The 17,697-nt window shown below is 48.6% G+C and overlaps 7 protein-coding genes across 7 annotated transcripts; 4 read left to right on the top strand and 3 right to left on the bottom strand.

Annotated features, from left to right (window-relative positions):
• Window positions 1-725: 725 nt before the first annotated feature.
• N7496_007440 (uncharacterized protein) lies at window positions 726-2,192 on the top strand (the record flags this gene model as incomplete). Its single annotated transcript, XM_056700369.1, has 1 exon — window positions 726-2,192. The coding sequence occupies one exon, from the start codon at window positions 726-728 to the stop codon at window positions 2,190-2,192; it is 1,467 nt and encodes a 488-aa protein (XP_056555782.1).
• Window positions 2,193-3,263: 1,071 nt separating this feature from the next.
• N7496_007439 (uncharacterized protein) lies at window positions 3,264-3,500 on the top strand (the record flags this gene model as incomplete). The annotated part of the gene is made up of 1 exon (XM_056700368.1): window positions 3,264-3,500. The coding sequence occupies one exon, from the start codon at window positions 3,264-3,266 to the stop codon at window positions 3,498-3,500; it is 237 nt and encodes a 78-aa protein (XP_056555781.1).
• Window positions 3,501-5,859: 2,359 nt separating this feature from the next.
• N7496_007438 (uncharacterized protein) lies at window positions 5,860-8,713 on the bottom strand (the record flags this gene model as incomplete). Its single annotated transcript, XM_056700367.1, has 3 exons — window positions 5,860-8,391; window positions 8,417-8,488; window positions 8,549-8,713. 3 exons carry the CDS (start codon window positions 8,711-8,713, stop codon window positions 5,860-5,862), a joined length of 2,769 nt encoding a protein of 922 aa, XP_056555780.1.
• A 420-nt stretch (window positions 8,714-9,133) lies between these two features.
• On the top strand, window positions 9,134-12,813 carry N7496_007437 (uncharacterized protein; the record flags this gene model as incomplete). Its single annotated transcript, XM_056700366.1, is given in 4 exon segments — window positions 9,134-9,179; window positions 9,243-10,939; window positions 10,951-12,063; window positions 12,118-12,813. 4 exon segments carry the CDS (start codon window positions 9,134-9,136, stop codon window positions 12,811-12,813), a joined length of 3,552 nt encoding a protein of 1,183 aa, XP_056555779.1.
• A 170-nt stretch (window positions 12,814-12,983) lies between these two features.
• Window positions 12,984-13,516, bottom strand: N7496_007436 (YciI family protein; the record flags this gene model as incomplete). Its single annotated transcript, XM_056700365.1, has 4 exons — window positions 12,984-13,016; window positions 13,077-13,240; window positions 13,304-13,359; window positions 13,428-13,516. 4 exons carry the CDS (start codon window positions 13,514-13,516, stop codon window positions 12,984-12,986), a joined length of 342 nt encoding a protein of 113 aa, XP_056555778.1.
• A 481-nt stretch (window positions 13,517-13,997) lies between these two features.
• On the bottom strand, window positions 13,998-14,924 carry N7496_007435 (flavin reductase family protein; the record flags this gene model as incomplete). The annotated part of the gene is made up of 1 exon (XM_056700364.1): window positions 13,998-14,924. The coding sequence occupies one exon, from the start codon at window positions 14,922-14,924 to the stop codon at window positions 13,998-14,000; it is 927 nt and encodes a 308-aa protein (XP_056555777.1).
• Window positions 14,925-15,934: 1,010 nt separating this feature from the next.
• On the top strand, window positions 15,935-17,456 carry N7496_007434 (uncharacterized protein; the record flags this gene model as incomplete). The annotated part of the gene is made up of 4 exons (XM_056700363.1): window positions 15,935-16,567; window positions 16,643-17,026; window positions 17,086-17,268; window positions 17,340-17,456. The coding sequence occupies 4 exons, from the start codon at window positions 15,935-15,937 to the stop codon at window positions 17,454-17,456; spliced, it is 1,317 nt and encodes a 438-aa protein (XP_056555776.1).
• Between the last annotated feature and the right edge of the window lie 241 nt (window positions 17,457-17,697).

Here is a 17,697-nt window from a genome sequence, read left to right as displayed (position 1 = left end):
TCAACTTACAACCTTAAAGCTACTCGAATGATGGATTGCTTGCAGTCGACACGGTTTTTGTTTCGCCTGAACCCTAGGTGTCAGCTTCCGAAACTTATCTAGACCTGTCCTAATTGCCCTGACTATACACCCATTTTGAGTGCGTTAAGTACCTAGTATCTTCCGTGTAGACAATTTATCGTAGGTACCTAGGTGACAAAATTTGACGAGTTTCCATTTTGATTGAAGACACCTCCGGACATTCGGAGAGTTGGTGGAATCCGATATATATATCCGCCTAGGTTTCAATCATAGTTCATCTAACAATCATCCTGAACCTTATCAGTGTAGGGTAAAGGGGTGGACTTAGCATGTACATCATAACAGTCTCAAATCAATAGGACTCTTTGAATGTTCTTTAAGTCAAGCAAGCGGACTTGAGTAGTACAGAAGTCGAGGTGCTGTTTGTTGGCTGGACCAATGACGCCGATTTACTTCCCAAAGAGTACTAGCGCCAAATCAAAATAAACAACCCACGAACTAGTCCCAATCCAGCAAACAGATGGGATCAACTATTCCCATTAAGGCCATTCCAGTGTCATGTAGATGTAGACAGCACCCGTAAATAGGATAGTAAAACTAGACGAAAGACCAAGTTAGCGGGCCAGTCACTTTTCTCTTGAAATATTTTACTCTTCCGTCAATATTCAGGATTCACCCCTTACTATTTATACACGTCCACCAACATGTACTTCGTCCAGCCTGTGGACTATATCCAAAACTCGAGGATGGAGTCAAGTCCTCTTGCCCAGTTGGGGTACTTTGCAAAGCTTCCCACAGAAATTCGTCTGCTATTGTGGGAGGCTCTTTTCCGCCTTATTCCCCCCAAGTCAGACCATGCGATCGAGCATTCGCCAAACACCCTATCCATTCTCTGCTGTAGTCGGTGCCTCCACAACGAGATTGTATATCATTTCTACAGGGATGTGAGATGTGTGTTCTTGATATGCCCCCGCGAACCCGACAAACTCGGTATCAGACTGCAACTTGAGTCCAGATGGACTATAGTTGAACGAGACTTGTATGACATCCAGACTGTACGAAACGTTCTTGAACACTTCCCTCGCCCTGAAATGCGGGGTAACAAGATATATGTCGATATTCAAAGCTCATACAGCAATGACCCCGGTAGAATCATTCTGCTGTCAGAGAGGGTCAACAAATTGGTTCAAGTCCTGAAGGAATTATCGTACATTCCATCTGTGCATGTGGAGTTGATCGGCAGATGGCATCATCAGAACGGGAAAGCAAGGGAGAGCATACATAATTTTGAGGAATACCGTCCTGATTATGACATTGTTCTTTTACCCTTTACTCGATTATCAGATTGGGATTATTATCTACCAGACGATCTCTCAACTGTCATATCAAATGAGACCAAACTCTCAAACGAGCCGATCGCAAGGAGATCCATGGTATCGCTTCTCAGAGAGCACGCCATCAAGCTCAATGGGAATCAAGACTGCCTCAATACAGAATTTGATCTGCTTGATTCAAACTGGCTTTTTGAGCAATGGCTGACGGACACGCGAATATTCCTCGACACAAGACTCGACACCCTCCCAGGAGAAACGGCGAGGCTTCTCCGCCGCCGGAGATTTGCAAATTGGTTTGAAGATGGCGATACCTGGAAGTCACAGTACGAAGAAAAGTTTCTCACTGATATCTCCAGCAACCTGAGAATTCTCCTGAAGCATGACCCTCGCCTCGGCCAAGCTCGGTTGCGACATCGATATGCTGTATTTACGCACCATCAAATCTGCGCAGCGCAGGATGAACTGAGTTCACGTGAATTACCAATTTGTCAACCCTGGAACTCTCGTCTCTGGGCGACTACTAGACCGAAAGGCCTGAAGGCAATATCATGCGCGGAAATCATGACGCCGGAAGCAATGATAGTGTATGACATCTACACTTTCGTGAATAAAGATATAGCCCAGTTTTCACGAGATTTGCATTGGTGGGGTGTGGATTCGAAGGATATTTTTGAAAAGAGGAAGCCGTGGTGGTTTTCGTGTGTGGGGTGTCAAGAGCTTGGAAGACCCTGTCGCTGGTGTGAGGAATATGATGTGGACAAGGCATGTCGACTTTGCCGGGAAGGAGGATTTGACAAGACGGGCCATGTTGTGCTAGGGAAATTCAACCGACAATAAAATCTGGCGAGGGCAATTATCGATTTACAGACAAGATAGGAGCATCAAAAATTGAGACCAGAATATTTGTTTCTATGGCTGGAAATACTATCCTCCTTCACTAGTAATATTTAGCGAACTGGTATGCTTGAAATGGAAATAATGGGCCGGACAGAAGAACCTACAATGGCTAGCTCCGGTGACGTTGACTGAAAAGGGAAGATGAAGGTAGATACATATCGACGTCTGAAATAGCTTACTGAAAGCATGGTTCGTAACGACTAGACCACACATCTGATGGGATCATTTGGTTAGAAAGTGATTCCATCTGAGGTCTTTCATGAGATAGACCCAGACGGAGAGCAAGACCAAGCAGTCCTCGATGTGTTCCTGAAAAGAGATCTACGCAGCAGCTTCAGGGTCTTCGGTAATTTGTCGCGCCTTGTCTTGGCCCGAGACGGTCATTGGGCTAAAATGTCATGTTTTCCTAGGTTCATCAAGTCATCGCGATGATCTACGCCACAACACCAAGGACTAGCCCGAGAATAAGAAGTGAATCTAGCTTCTAAACTCTAGCATCAATAGTCAGGAGCTCGTGTTAGTCATGCAGCATGTAGCAGGGATGACACTATTTCCCCGTGACGCGACTGGTTGTCTGGCGAAGCCCTAATTTTCCTCGATTGAAGTCTATTGATTTGTCGTGCTTATCCTTCTCAATTACGTTTATCGCAAGTAGACAGGGGAACATTCGCCAACAAGCAAAGAAACCATACAACTTCATCACAGAATAGTGTGTGAAAATGGAGGATGGCGACACTAAATTGTCCATTGCCGATCAGCAATGAGATAACCGGCAGGCGTAATTGCGCCTTACCATGTCTTTCCACCCCCTCAAGAAACCAGGGTCTCCGTACACTCTGAATACCAACAAGCATAAATAGATCATGTTTATATGCCCCGGAATGCTCTGATCTCGTAAAAGCCACTTAGACTCCAATCCAGTCCGTTCCACTACATTCACCATCCCTCTCTTACATGACCATCCTCAAATTTTGTCCACTACATCTTTATTATCAACCCACATACTCCAACATGCGTTTTACTCTGTACCTGCTCGCCTCCATGGCTGGCCTCTCCCTAGCTGCCCCAGCAGCTGTCAAGCGTCAGAATGACCTCGACCCGCTCGGCTTAGGGAGTGCGGTGGAAGATGTCGTTAACCAGGTTACTGGTTTGGCCGGCTCGATCATCAAGCGAGAACCGATTTTGGACGGACTTCCCCTTGTTGGCAGTCCTCTTCCTGATACCGAAAAGCGAGACGATCAGAATTAGGATCTTCTATCAGAGAGTCCAGCATTGATGTGAGTCCCTATTTGGAACCACGTCTCGGGGTGATAAGTTGAAGAGTACTAATTTTCTCATTCTAACCTAGTCAGATGAATGCCCCTTCTGTCGTCGGTCTGATAACTCTCTTTTTTTTGTGCCCCACTTGTGTATTGAGGCCCAACAGGGCTAAAGCGCTCCACTCCGAGAGTACAGTGGAACTATTGTTAATTACAGCTGAAACGGAGAGATCTTATATCTATGCTACATTAATAGGGCGATCAGTCTAATTTCAGTTTGTGATGTTAATTCTCATGCCCAAAGGCCTGTCTTCCTCCGCAGCCCTAATAAGTGTTGATTGATGCCTCCGCATCTGAAATAAATCTCTGACTATTCCGACGAAAAGCCGACGAGAAAAGTCTCAAATTGGGAACGGAGGAAAATCTTAGGCTTCTTGTGGAATCAACCAAACTGAATCTAGCAACCCCATATGTTAATGCATACATCTGCTGAAGAAGGTACAGATGCTGAGATTATGACTACCATTTCCTTTCCTCCCTAAATCAACCTCTCACTGAGAGATGTCGATGAGAATGGCCGTGCAGGTCACTGGTAACGGAACTCAAAAAACCGAGGGGCCAAATTGCTTCGCCCAACTTGGAGCCTTCTCCGAACTTCCTGTGGAAATTCGATTGATTATTTGGGAAGCTCTATTTTGCCTTATCCCCTCGACTCCACTCAAGAACACCACAGCTACAACGAGTATCCTCTCTATTTTGAGAACAAGTCGCTCCTTCTATAACGACATCTCTTGTTATCTATACACGAGACTGAACCATGAGATTATCTTCTGTGGCACCCATGAAGAGGCTTCCTGGGCGGTCATAAATCTGACAAGCCAGAGCGTTAATATAAGAAGAAATGTGGCTGATCTCAAAACGCTTAACAGGCATATCAAAAACTTCCCTCATAGCAGAACCAATGACAATCTTCTCCACGTTTCGATTCCACCTTCATCCACACGAGATCCCGGTCGGATAATCAAGCTATCGCAAACCGCAAACAGCCTGGTCGATGCTGTCAAGAATCTGGAACACTCCCCCCGCGTAATTATGTCGCTGACAGGGAATTGGTTTTCGGAGGGACGTCGTAGAGAATCCATCCGTTATAAAGTGGAGCGCCGTATCCTGGGAGGTCGCCCTGATACCCAAATTGTACTTGTCCCGTTCTGTCAGCTGAAAGACTGGACTTGTGATATACCACAAGAATTCTGGAATAGGGCAGTTGGAGGCCTGTTGTATGACTGGGTCGAAAGTGCCAAAAGAGTATTACCTCATGCCTCGGTCGATATTACGCGTCCCACTGTATTGCACAGTATCGATTCGTGGCTCATGGATACCAGGTGGTTCCTTGACACCGCGCTAGACAAAATTCAAGGACCGACTGCGGATTTCCTTCGACGAGAGAGATTTAAATACTGGTACGAGGATGGCCTCAGCTGGACCTCACCATACGGAAACCAACTTCTCAAAGATCTCGCCGAAAATTTGAGTCGGGCCAAGAGGCATGACCCTAGTCTTCAACGAACTCAGCAAAGAATTTTCGATATGATACGATTTCACCATCTGATAAATACCGAAAAGCCCTTCTCTGTCTCCACGGGCTTCTATCTAGCGGAAACCTGGGATTCTGAGACTTGGAGCCAAGTCTGGCCGCATGGTATATCTGCGTTGACTCGGTATTTCCAGGTTTGCGCTCAGGAGAAATACGTCATTTGTCACGAATACATGCGTTCCATACCAAACCTTCGAGATCTAGTCTATGAACTGTCGTGGTGGGCTTCGGATGTGACACCGAGCGTGGATAAGGGGACCGGAGCCATAAGATACTCATGCCGAAACTGCCAGACTCGGCAAGTGTCTTGTCGCTGGTGCAGGAAGTATAATCTGGGAAAGGCATATGGTTTTTGAGAAGAGAAGAATCCAATGCAAAACTCTTAAATACAGCAGGGTTTGCTCATGATGGAGAAGTTTGATGGACCGCACAAATGCTTTGAGTTGGCTGCTAAAACTTGCTTAGAGGACCATGTTTCTTCTTCGATGCTACGTCATTCCGAAACCAGCTCGAGAAACAACTAAATTGTTTGGAATGCATTGCCTGTTACTTGTGAGACGTGATACTGGCGTGGCCCTGGTAATTCGGGTACAGATACTACTAGAGCCTCGGCGAAGGATGGACAGAGGACATAAGACACGATTGCAAAGATTGCTGAAAATCCATTGACCGTCAAACTCCTAGTATGGTTCTCGTCCGTAAATATTTGTTACAATATAACACATGAAATGCAGAAGGTATCCCCGTTCGCTTTTTAAATAACCAGTCTCTCGAAAGAGTATTTGCCAGCCGCCTTGCGGCGGAGATATCCAACCTCACGACTAGTACGAGCTTTGATCTCGCCAGTAGAGTTTAGAACCTTCGTGCGAGAAACGTCCGACGAAGGAGGCTTCAGAGACAGCGGCAGAATCTTGCCACTCGCGTCCCCATCGAAGCCCTCCTCACCCTCCTCAGGGCGAGTGAACACCATGAGATCAGCGCCGTTGAGCTTCTCATAGCGAATCAAGTGAGATGGCGCACGAGTGGCGGAATCGTCAATCTTGGCAACAGCATCCGTGGAAGTGGCCGAGGCATCGGCGACCTGATCCGCAAAGCGGAGATACTCACGGAGGATGCCCTTGAGATAAGTTGCCTCCTCAACACCAGCAAGTGCAGCGGACACCTCGGACTTCATATCGGCGATCAGCTCCATTTCACGGCTTGCTGAAGCCATAGCAGAGTCGGAGTCATCATCGAGGTCATTGACGGCGGGAAGAGCAGAAATCCAACCAGATGGACCGACAGCGTCCACGGAAGCGGTGATCAGATCAACAATGGTATTGAGAGAAAGAGAAGGCGTGATCTGGACGAGAGTGATGGGGGTAGGGGGGTTTTCGGTGAAGCGGGAGGTATAGCCACCAGTGGCGAGGGAGAGGCGTAGGTGGTGTACCATTGAGATAAGCTCCGTCCGAGACAGAATGGAGCGAAGGGATTTCACAACAGAGGCCAGCGGCTGTGAATGAATTTTTTGGAGGGACCTATTGAGGCCTGTGAAAATATCTTTCAAACTGGCAACTTCGCTTCCAAGGTGACGAGTAAGCTCCTGGGTAGGGGTAGCAATGTCGCCGTTCGTGATAGCGCGAGCAGTCTCTTCCAAAACGCCGGAATGCAGACGTGCCTGGTTCAGGAAGAACTTAAGCGCATAAGCCAGCTCATCAGAGGACACGAGCGCCGGGCCACCAAGGACATGGTTGACTTGTTTCAATGAAGAGTCAGAGTCAATGAGAGCTTGAACAAAGGACCCAGTTGGGAATGATTGAAGTATCCGTGGCTTGCAAGCTCGCCGCAGGGCAATTTCAACGTTATCTAAAGACAGATGACCGATCTGAATGAGCCAGTCACAGGTGGCGGCGGGCCAAAGGACCACACGCAACTGAGAGGAAGAGGATGCAGAAACCTTATCGGTGATGGCGGAATCCTGGACGGCGAAAATCTTCGACAGCAAGAAAAGCGTCGATTCAGGGCTGACCTGCTCTTGCGGAAGCTCTTTTGTTCCCTCTGATGTGCCAAAGTAACTGAGAACCGCCTTATCGAAGAGATCCGGCTTCAATAATTTAGTTGCTTCGTGAACTGTTTTGGTGAATTGGCTCCACTTTTCAGCCTGCTCGGGCGTTTTGAGATGCATAGAAGCCATGTTGTCAGTTCGGTGCTTCTTAGACATGTCCCACTGCGAAGCGGACGAGCCAATACCTCGACCAATGGCGTCGATAAGAAGACCATCTCGCGAGCGCTTGAGAGACGGGCCAGACTGCCCATGCAGAGACGTGAGATCGAATGCAACCAGAGTATTGGCCTTCATGGCGATGGCGATACCGAGCTTGGCAAAGTAGCTGATAAAGACGGTGGGGCCGTCCGCGTTCGATCCGGTACCCGAAACCACATCTTTCGCGGCGATGCTCCGCTGGACGGACTGGTACTGGGTGTCATAGACTGCGACGAGCGACTCACTTGCTGCAATGACGCATTGCGGCGAAACCCGCATGATCGAAGTGAATTGCTCACCCAGAACAAATTGCGAGCTCACACTCGGGGAGTACTGGGACAGGTCGATGTTCACAAAACCATTCTCAAAGGAAAGCTGCAGACCTGCCGTTCCTGAGTGGAAGTTCCACTGCAGAAGACTGTTGCTGTTCACTTTATCAAGCCCTGCCGGAGTAGGGACTTGGATAGTCTGCAGGTGTTTAAGTCGCTGGCTTTCTTCAACACCGCGGGACCCGGACTTGGAGTTGGCGGGAACGGAAAAGATTTGAATATTGACATCCTGCAACGCGATCGTGTCGGCTTCCTTGGGGTGAGAAACAATGATCAAGATGGAGGGTTCATCGACGCCCGCCGAGGGTGAGTCGCCGAACGCGAGAGCAGTCAGGTCTTGCCGCCTTTTGAACAGGCCCTTCTTTGCGTCTTCAAGATCAATCAGGAAACAAGAGTGAACGGTGTGAGTAGCGCAGACTTTCGCAATTTCACTGTGCTGGATACTCCAGTGCTGGGTTTTCAGGTCCGAGGACAATCGGCGAACACGGCCATCGGTGTGTACAGCGAGGATATCAAAGGGGTCAGTCTCAGTTTCGTCTTCGGCGCTGAAAGGGACGATGCCGACAAATGTCGTGGGGCTCTTGGAATCCGTGATGGTGGTGCTGGAGGACGAGATCATAGGCGCACTCGACCCGTTGCCGACCTCCTCCACAAAGCACTTGATCTGGTGCTCAGGTTTTGTGACAGCAGTGTAGGTTTGTCTCTTGACGGCTGACTTTTGGGGAGAGCTTGCGGCGCACGGAGCAGGGACGACAAGAAAATGTGGACTGCGGCGGGACGGCGTAGGATGTCACAAGCTTAGGGGTTTGAATCTATGGCGAAGAAACAGTAAGTAAGAGATGGGGCGAAGTTTCTGCAACACAGGATCATACGTTATAAATGTTGACGGCTTCGCCATCGACAGCGACGGCAAGTTCATAACGCTTGCGCTTTTTGGCATCGGCGAGGCTATTGACATCTCCGATGCGAGTCTTGCCGGTTGCGGCATGGAGGGGACGCGGCAATTGCGCCAGGACTGAGGGAGACTGCAAATCCATGACTGAAGAACAATCGCAATCCTGACAAAGCCTTGGTTTGAACTCCCTTTAGGGCCTGTGTCGGTGAAGCTGCAAAGACATCCAAACGGGGAAATCTGAAAAATTTTCGGGATAACAACGGGCCGGACCCACCATTATACTAGACCCAATACGGACTAGCGCCTAATCTACCATTTGATGTAATCGAGATGACATAAGCCAATTAGACGCGCCGCGGTGTGCCTTTCGCGTCGGACGTGTTGCACTCGATCGTTACGATATAGCCAGTTCCAGCTGAGCTTTGCATCTCCGGCGTAGAGGGCATACTCATTGACCGCTGGTGGTTTTGAATGTTATCCTTCACCGGCGGTCCTCCCTTATCTTCATGGTCCTTCCGTTCTATCTCACATGGATACCTTCGTATCCAGTCCACCCGTGGCCATGGGGCAAGGTGAACAGCCTGTAGTTCACCCTTTCTTCCGCAAAGGTATGGAAGTCTAGCTTGGCTGACTTGACCTAACCTTTTCTCAAAGCTCACTTTTGGTCTTAGATCTCGCCATTCCGTCCCAATCTACGTCGTCTGAAGGACATGCCTCCGTCGCTCCAGCTAGATCCAGCAAACCACCCTTGAACGTGCCCTCGCCCTCAATTGCAACACCCAATCCCGACCAGATCACTCAGATGCCATTTCCATACACTCTAGGAGTACCCATGACTCCAGCTCCGAATACTTCGAGCCCAGATGAAGACCCAAATGCTGGCAGACGCAAGAGGCGGAAGACCGAGCGGAGCAAGCACTCCGAACATGATCAACCTCTCCAAGCCGGCTTATCTGGCTGGCTGGGGGTGGAAGCCCCTGCTTCTGTCGCTCCCAAAGCGCCGGTTAAGGAAGTGAACTCCAGTACGCCGTCTATGTCGGCTGCACCTGCACCTGCACCCGCCCCGACCGAATCCCAGTTCTGTACTACAAGCCTTGAGGAAGCACCCGCATCCAAAGCCAGTACACCCTCGCAGGATGTATCAACAAAACCACGGAAAATTGTCAAGTTGAACACCAATGGCCGATTGCTCAGTTCACCTCCACTGGGTCCCCCAGAGACTACCGCGCCGAAGCAAGCAGGTGGCAAACGAGGTCGAATCCGGAAGGCAGAAAGCAAGCTTGTGATTCTCAAATATGCCCTTGCGAAAAGAGACGATATCGGGAAGATAATAGACGACATACTCGGTGGTCGTACAAAACACCTCGCTCCTTCACCCCCTCATGCGGCTTCTCTTCGTCGTCCTATACAACCGCCTATTAGAACCAACAAACCGACTCATCCATTTTTTGTGAAGAAAGCACCCATAAATTCGCCAGGTGCTTCTGGTTCTGACCCTCAATCCACCACAGAAAACCCGGATAGTAAGACTATTCCAGACGGCAAACAATCGCAAACTGTCGAAGCAAAAGGGCAGCAGAGACCCACGCGGCCGCTGTTTTCTGGATTCGCGCATCGAACAAACAAATTCCCCGAGTTGGTTCATCCACTATGGCCGCCTCGAGACCTAGTTCATATCACAGATCTTGACCCTTCTGCGTTGACTCGGTCTTCAATGGAAAGCCCGGAGAATGATCACAAAAAATCCAAATCGCCAACCATCGCGGTGACAGACGAAGAGAATGCTCTTCTTGTCAGCACTGCATGGGCCCGTAAATGTGCTGCCCTTGAACTGCAATCTCCTAAAACCAAGAAATCAGCTCTGCGCCTTCCAGGCCGACATCTCGCCAGTGGGCGTACACTGCAGGCCGCTATCGATAGCCAAATGTCTTGGTCGTTGCCTGGCGAAACCCCATCGTACGCTTCCACTTTACCGGTGATCAAGAGCCTTCACTCCTCTTTACTCTCATCTGTTTCTGCTTTTGATTGTGGAAAGTACGAATCGCGCCTTTGGTGCCACAAGTACAGTCCGACTAAAGCAGAAGATGTCCTTCAAGTCGGTCGGGAGGCTAGGATGCTTCGCGACTGGCTTCGACATCACAAAATCAGCGCAGTCGATAGTGGTAAGCAGCCCAAAGAAGGCGTCAGGCCCAAGGTTAAACGTGATAAGAAGCGGAAGAAGCGCAAGGACGACGACGAGCTTGACGGTTTCATTGTCTCTAGTGGAGAGGAGGCATCCGAAATGGATGCCCTCTCAGGCTCAGATGATGAGCTGGCGGGCGATGTTACTGTATCAGCCCCCAAGAGCCTCATTCGATCCGGAGATCTTGTCTTTCATAGCCAGCATGGAGGAGACAAAGGCCGGCTCAGCAATGCCATTCTTATAAGTGGCCCCCCGGCTGCGGAAAGACAGCATCTGTGTACGCGGTTGCCAAGGAGCTTGACTTTGAGGTCTTTGAGATCAACCCTGGTACTCGACGAAGTGCCAGGGACATGCTCGAGAGGGTTGGCGACATGACACAAAATCATCTAGTCCACCTTCTGAATGATAATGATGATTCTGTACCAAAGTCGAAGGATCAGGTTCCGGTTGCTGACGGCAAGCAAAACAAACTGATGAGCTTCTTCAAAGGTCAGCCGTCGAAGCTTAAAGATACCAAATCCACCAAAGGTAACAAAGCAAAGTCAAGTCCTGCTCCTGAGTCTGAGTGCAAGCGGGGACGTGAGCAGAAACAGTCATTGATTCTTCTTGAAGAAGCCGATGTGCTTTTTGAGGAAGATCGCCAGTTTTGGACTGGAGTCATGACACTGATTAGCCAATCCAAAAGGCCTATAATCATTACTTGCAACGACGAAAGTGTGGTTCCAATCCCAGACATATCTCTACACGCCATCTTGAGATACCAACGCCCCTCTCTCGATCTTGCACTTGATTATTTACTTTTGGTGGCTGCTCACGAAGGGCACGCTTTGAAGAGAGATGCTGTCAACAAGCTCTATCACGCATCTGGCATGGACATCCGCAGGTCGCTGATGGACTTGAACTTTTGGTGTCAGATGGCCGTTGGGAGTGAAAAGGCAGGCTTGGATTGGATTCTTCCTACCTGGCCCCCTGGGGCTAATGTGGATCCCAATGGAGACCGAGAGCGGGTTCTCAGCTTGAACACCTACGAGTCGTACATGGGCTGGTTCAACCGTGATGCTTTATTGGGTGATGACTGCCTCACCAAAGAGACACAAGCTCTGGAGAACACCTTCAAGTGGTGGGGACTGAGCATCCAGGATGCTGAAGATGCAGCTGGCGCGAGCCTTATGGAGCACTTGCCTCCGCAACAACACCGATCCATGACTAAAATCGAACAATTGGATCTGTTGACGCGCGAAACGGACTACCTAGAGATGAGGAGCTCACTAGATATTCTTTGCTCCGGTTGTCCAATGGACATGTTCCAGGTTAGTTTGAGCGCTTTTAGTTTCTCAATGATTATTAGGTTAACAATTTATCAGGACGTCCTCGATACCTCCGCTCCGCCAATTCCAGAATCCCATCGGGCCAACTACATTGACGCTCACCCGCTTTTGCAGGCCGACCTGCTACCTCAATACTCCTGCCTGAGTGAGTCTATTAGCACGGCATTCGATTCTTTCATTTCTCGAGTTTTCCGCCCCAAGTCCGAGGATATGGAATCTGCCGGCGCTGGTCGAATTTTCAATGCCTGGGCCCAGTCTGCTGCCCGTCAAAGCATCTCGCCGCCGATAGCAAAAGGCTTCCGAAAAGTATTTGAGCCTATCATGCGAACAAGTTACTCTGCATCTCTATCAACAGGTCGACCTGCTCCGTCTTTTGAGAACGGCCTTGCACCCATCACCGAGGACATTGCTCCTTACGTTCGCGCGATCATGGTGTTTGACGGTCGTCTGAAACAATATAGGGACAATCTTTTCGCGGCCTGGTCTCAAGAACAAGGGCGGACTGGAGAGAAACAAATGCGGAAAACCCGTGCCAGTCGGGCAGCCCTGGAAGGAGGCAACAAGGCGTCGACTCGGAGGGAAAGATGGTTCCCAGATGACACGAACTATTACGGGATACAACGTACTGGCCGACTTGAGTGGCAGCAGATCTTGTTTGATATGGGCCATTTCCACGTTCAGCCGGTAGCTGACTCGGCTGCAGGGAGCAGCGAGCCTACTTCCGGCGACTGAACTCAACCGCTAGCTATAATGATGTCCTCTCGCCACTGATTTTGGATGATGCTACGATATACAAACTTTTATGAACCAACCTCAAACATCGTAGTCTTTCCCTCCAATTTATCAGAGTCAACAGGTGATCTATTTTAAACTAAAATTCAGCCTGTTTCGGACGAAAGAGTCTAAGGAAGAGGCTGCCGAAGGGCAGGCACGTACTAAATCATTGTTAGCCCAGCAAGCGGACTAGTACACAACCTTCTTTGACTATTACTTACAGGGAATATTTGAACCTTTTCAAGATCCCATACCCCACCTGTGGCATATATGTCCTTACTGATGATCTCCCGGACCTCTTCGACATCTTCAGCTGCATAGACAACCACGCTGCCCAAAAACTGCGCATCTTTGCCTTCTTCGGGATGCCGCTGAAATATAGCACCTGCAAATACGGTTTATGTGAGTGAATAGTTGCACTTAAGCATTCATAATCAATTAGACTCACCCCCGTCCACCAGCTTTCCCTGGGCTATCAGTGGTTGGATTCCTTCGTAGTGCCCGCTGATATGCTGTATTAGCGACGAACAAACTGCAACGACAAGTGCTTCATAACAATTTATCAACCTCACCCTTTAACCTGTTTCCTTAGACTGAGAACATTGGGTCGATCAGGCAGGATGCATAGAAACTCCCTCCTCTTGCATGTCCTCGTTGCCATTGATCTTGATCCCATGGAGCGAATCGCTTGAGAGAATCGTTTCACAGCTGTGGCGTTACGAGTTATAGACATGATAGATTGATTGATATGTTGAGCGCAACCTGTTGATCGTAGAAGACGCAAAGGTGAACTCTACATAGAGAAGATGAATGTTAAGTTGTTCAGTGGCTTTTGTTGACGACGCGATAAGAACTGTCGGAGGCAGCTTCCGACAGGTGATAAGAATAATATTCGCCCTCAAATATTACCTATTATGATAATCTCTTTTTAGTGGCGCCTACTGGATAGTAATATCCTCCTTCCGAAGGAGCAACCCGGGTCAATAGAAGGATATATGTCAGCCTTAATTCGACACTGCATCGGGAAAAGATGCCAGACGACTACATAGTACATCCATAGCCTCGCGGGAAGTGAGTGACTCTAAAACCGAAGAAAAATCAAATCAAATGTTCTATTGTTACAAACTCCGGATATGACATATCTATTTCACATTAGGCTTGGTGGCATCTAGCTTGGTCAAGAGTTCGCTGCTAGGAACTTCTTGATCCCACTTCTTACGCGGTCTCTCAAAGGTCGATGAAATCCGACCGTAAGAGACACCACCCAGTTGGCCAATAGGTCGCAATTTTTCAAGATCAATGTGGCTGTAATCCGCGTTCGCAGTGCCCTCCTTCACCCAGAAACGAGTGGCTTTGATCAGAACATTGGCTGCAATACTCATGCCCGGTTGTTGGTGATCGCTGAACTCCTTGATGTCGACCACCTTGCCTTCAATGCTGAAGACAGACTCTGCTACCCGCGAGGGTTTGACTGTTGTTGATGGTGCTTCATGAAGACCTGAGACATCCCACTCAGATACACCGTAGGGCGCATCGATCGAAGTAGCATTTACAGCCTCAATCATGTTCTCCGAAACAGTGTTGATGACACACTCGCCAGTTTCCTTGATATTGCGATAGGTATCCTTGACTCGACCCGGACGGGATGAAAAGCCAACAATGAACATTGGCGGGTCATGGTCGAGGACCTGGAAGTAGCTGAAGGGCGAAAGATTCTTCTGTCCTTCTGAACTGACGGTGCTAACAAAGCCGATTGGCCGCGGCGCAATGCCAGAAACGAGTAGGCGATAGTTGTTGATCATAGGCCGATCGGCCGCGTAGGGGTCAATCTCATGGTGCTGTTGAGCCAAGCTCGCTCCATTGTCGGGAACTCCGTCGCCGTATTTCCACTGCGGAAATGGTGATTTTGTGACTTCGATTGGCTCGGAGTGATCAAAGTCTGGACGTTGCGCTTGGGTTTCTTCAAAATTCCCAACTTCTTGGATAATTTTGTAGTTGTTCTGGGCCACAGCGACGTCATCTTTTTCTGCGACTGCTGCTGCAGAGGAGCTCATCCGGATGCTTTGCATTACTCGATTCTGAATGCGACAGTGGCCGCGAATGAGGTTCCAGGATCTGGTCTGATATGAGCGGACAGCAATTTACACAAGGGTCACTGGGGACTTACTGCCGGGGCAACAAACTCGTCAGGGCATTTTTTGGAATCATTGCAATTTCTATGTCAGATTTCTATCTCACGAAAGATAGCTAGATTCTTTTCCCTGCTCAATTTGCTTGGAAATAGAGAGGCTAAAATGATGAAAATGGAGAGTGAAAAAGTCGGGTGCGGATTCCGATCTCGGGACGCTCAACCGACATTTTAGAGGACTCAAAAATGGCCGTGCTACACAGAGCCGTTAGGAGAAGTTGATCATCATTCATAGAAATTTCGCGCTTTAGAATTATTTTACTTAGAAATACCGAGTTTCATCTCAAGGACACCCACTCAGCCCCTGTATACTCTTCCGTCGTCTACATCCATGACAGGAGACAAGCAAATGGGAGCATTGTGGTTTGCCGGCATAGCTGAAAACAAACTAGATTTAGTAACCATGCCATAGAAATAAGCCTATTGTTAGGGAAGAAACATGGAAATCTATCTCTCCGATCTCAGTTGCTTGTCCAATGTTGGAAATAGATATCTATGCATCGTGGGGCAAACAAATGGACCTTGGTATTCTAGGCAGCAAATCATGATTCAATCACAGCCGATGAATAGAGCCAATTTTGCAGGTAGAAAAATCCCCAAAGAGCAAAACAAATCAGCTGAAAAAGGCCAGGTTCTATTTCAGAAGCTTTATTCGGCTGTATGCGGTCTCTTGTGCCTGGTCGGCAAACTGACAACATGCCGAAAAGCGAGACTTTCCGGCGCCGAAGGAGTTGTCGGCGTTGTTCAAATATAGACCACAATGGCCGAAGTTCTTTGGGATATTAGTCCTTTTATTCCATTGAGATTTTGTCTTCCTTTTCATAATCATCTCCAAAAATGCTTCATCGCAGGGTTTCAAATCTAGTCGTACGAGCTACACGCACCTCGCGCATGGTCCGTGGGACGCGACTCCTTCACACGACGAGACTTTCAAATTACTCGAAAACTCTTTGTCTGGCTACAAGCCCCAAGCAGGCTGCAAATAAAATTTACCATCCGACCTTGTTCACCCGTTCATTCACGGTCTCTTGCACTCGCCATGAGGCAGATACTGTTGTTCGCGTACCCACGATGGCAGAGTCAATTACCGAAGGAACTCTCACACAGTTCAGCAAACAAGTCGGAGATTTCATTGAGCAAGATGAGGAGCTTGCAACTATTGAAACGGATAAAATCGATGTGTCGGTGAACGCTCCTTATTCCGGAATCATCCAGGAGTTGCTCGTGGCCGAAGGCGACACTGTCACCGTCGACCAAGCCATCGCAGAGCTTCGACCACAAGAGGAGCATTCTGTGGATGGTGCGGGTGATAGCGCAAGCTTAGCTCTAAATTACACCGAGTCACATATTCAGGAAAAGTGCGAGTCTTCTGCAGCTTCAGTCACCACAGAATTACCGGCCACGATAACTACAAATTCCAACAGCAAGAAGGTCGAGAATACTACGAAGCAGGAGTCATCGCACACTAACGACAGCTCGTCACAGGCGAGCCAAAGTCCCAAACAGAGGCGCGGAGAGAATCGAGTACGTCCAACATCATATTCAAGAGGTTTCCTTCCCATTTCTCAAAGCAAGCATGCTAATACGACTGACTGCCAGGTGAAAATGACCCGCATTCGACAGAAGACGGCACAGCACCTCAAAGAATCACAAAACACTGCCGCATTCCTGACAACCTTTAACGAAGTCGACATGTCGAAGATCATCGAATTCCGAAAGAAAAACAAGGACACCGTGCTGGAAAAGTATGGTGTCAAGCTAGGCTTCATGGGAGCCATGGCCAAGGCTTCTGTCCTCGCACTCAAGGAAATCCCGGCAGTCAATGCATCCGTTGAGAACGGTGATACCATTGTATATCGCGATTATGTGGATCTTAGCGTCGCCGCTTCCATTCCAAAGGGTCTTGTCACTCCTGTCCTCCGGAACATTGAATCGATGACCATCGTTGATATTGAAAAGGGTATTTCTGAGCTTGTCACGAAGGTATAGCCATTATACACAATCGCTCATAGTCACAGAGATGAGCTGACTTCCTTGCAAAGGCCCGCGATGGAAAATTGACAATGGATGATTTGATGGGCGGTAGCTTTACTATCAGCAACAGTGGTATTTGGGGCTCCTTGTTCGGAACTCCGATCATAAACATGCCGCAAACTGCCGTTTTGGGGACTTACGGTATCTTGGATCGACCCGTCGCTGTCAACGGGCAGGTTGAGATTCGGCCTGTGAGTAGTACCTGTCAAACAAGAACAACTTAAGGGGACTATCTTGGTGAGTACTAACTATGGTGGTATAGATGATGTACATCGCATTGACATACGATCACCGGATTATTGATGGGCGCGAAGCTGTCAAATTCCTGAACATAGTCAAAGATCATCTAGAGCAACCGGAGAGCATGCTGCTGGGATAGCTTGATTATATGGGGGCTTTTGAGTTTCTGATGTACAGAAGCACAGAACATTGCCTTTTCTAATATAGGATACGAAGACCTGGGGAAATGAGGCCAAAATAACTGTGATAGGTGAGAGTAGTGGGATTGTGGGTAGGTCGTGTCGGAAATGAGGCCTGGCTTTCTCCTCTTAGGTGAATATTTCCGAGTGGGGATATCTAGGACCAGCGCCTGCCTTTTTGTAGGAAGTTTTGGGCAGGTT

This window comes from Penicillium cataractarum (assembly GCF_028827025.1).
Source record: "Penicillium cataractarum strain IBT 29864 chromosome Unknown utg000005l, whole genome shotgun sequence".
Lineage (NCBI taxonomy): Eukaryota > Fungi > Ascomycota > Eurotiomycetes > Eurotiales > Aspergillaceae > Penicillium > Penicillium cataractarum.
Note: the sequence above shows the minus strand (reverse complement) of the source record. Positions and strands in the feature narration are given on the sequence as shown.